Source organism: Physeter macrocephalus, chromosome 18, assembly GCF_002837175.3.
Source record: "Physeter macrocephalus isolate SW-GA chromosome 18, ASM283717v5, whole genome shotgun sequence".
Lineage (NCBI taxonomy): Eukaryota > Metazoa > Chordata > Mammalia > Artiodactyla > Physeteridae > Physeter > Physeter macrocephalus.
Genome location: NC_041231.1, coordinates 3,900,454 through 3,901,744, shown reverse-complemented (window position 1 = coordinate 3,901,744; position 1,291 = coordinate 3,900,454). Strand labels below are relative to the sequence as shown.

Sequence of the window (1,291 nt, the reverse complement as noted above, 5' to 3'; positions counted from 1 at the left end):
TCCACTGCCACAGCCCCCACTGCCACCACCTCCACTGCCACAGCCCCCACTGCCACCGCATCTACTGCTACAGTCAACACTGCCACCGCATCCACTGGTACAGTCACCACTGTGGCCACCTCTACAGCAGCCACCTCCACTGCCACAGCCCCCACCCCTATAGCCCCCACGTCCCCCACCGCCACTGCCACAGCCACCACTGCCATAACCTCCACTGCTATAGTCACCACTGCAGCCACCTCCACTGCTGCCACAGCCCCCACGTCCCCCACTGCCTCCAGCACCACCACTGCTATGTCACCAGCCACGCAGCCCAGGACATGGCCAGGGAGCACAGGGGTGACCAGGTCCCCCGCCAGCAGAGCCACACCAGCACCTTCACTTTCCATGGGACTGACCACCCAAGTAACATCCTTGAGGCCCAGCCACACAGGCACAACCCCAGGGTCTGCCACGTCGGTCCTCCCGACTCACACAGCCTCAAGGGGGCCGCCCCCGATGTTGGTGACGACGCAGACCTCCACGTCTCAGCTGCTGATGAGAACAGCAGTGGACACAACGGGCACCACCTCCACGGGCCCGCTGTCCACCTCGCACCCTAATACCGGCACGCCGGGAACCAGGGTGTCGACAGCCACCACTGGGGCCACCACCAGCCAGGGCACAACCAGCTGTCAACCCAAGTGCCAATGGACAGAGTGGTTTGATGTGGACTTCCCCAGATCGGGGGTCAGGGGCGGAGACATGGAGACCTATGACAACATCCGGGCCGCGGGCGGCACGATGTGTCAGCAGCCGCAGAAGATTGAATGCCGGGCGGAGAGCTACCCCGAGGTGAGCGTCGATCAGATCGGGCAGGTGCTCAGCTGCAGCCTGGAGGCCGGGCTGGTCTGCAGGAACGAAGACCAGAGGGGGAAGTTCACCATGTGCTTCAACTACAACATCCGCGTGTACTGCTGCGATGACGTCCGGCACTGCTCCACCACGGCTACCACACCCCTCACCTCCACCGCACCGCCCACCACCAGCAGCTCCACAGCCACAGTGCCACGGCCCTCGACCTCTGCCACGACCCAGACCCAACCCACCTCCACCGCACCGCCCGCCACCGGCAGCTCCACGGCCACAGTGCCACGGCCCTCGACCTCTGCCATGACCCAGACCCCACCCACCTCCACCGCACCGCCGGCCACCGGCAGCTCCACGGCCACAGTGCCACGGCCCTCGACCTCAGCCACGACCCAGACCCAACCCACCTCCACCGCACCGCCCGCCACCGGCAGCTCCACGG

At 66.0% G+C, this 1,291-nt stretch overlaps 1 protein-coding gene across 1 annotated transcript in view; it reads left to right on the top strand.

Moving 5' to 3' along the window:
• Nucleotides 1-1,291, top strand: part of MUC5B (mucin 5B, oligomeric mucus/gel-forming) — a 40,308-nt gene that overhangs the window by 22,339 nt on the left and 16,678 nt on the right. Inside the window, exon 36 of the mRNA XM_055079563.1 lies at nucleotides 14-1,279. Coding sequence (XP_054935538.1) covers nucleotides 14-1,279 — 1,266 coding nt within the window. The remainder of the gene's footprint in view (nucleotides 1-13; nucleotides 1,280-1,291) is intronic.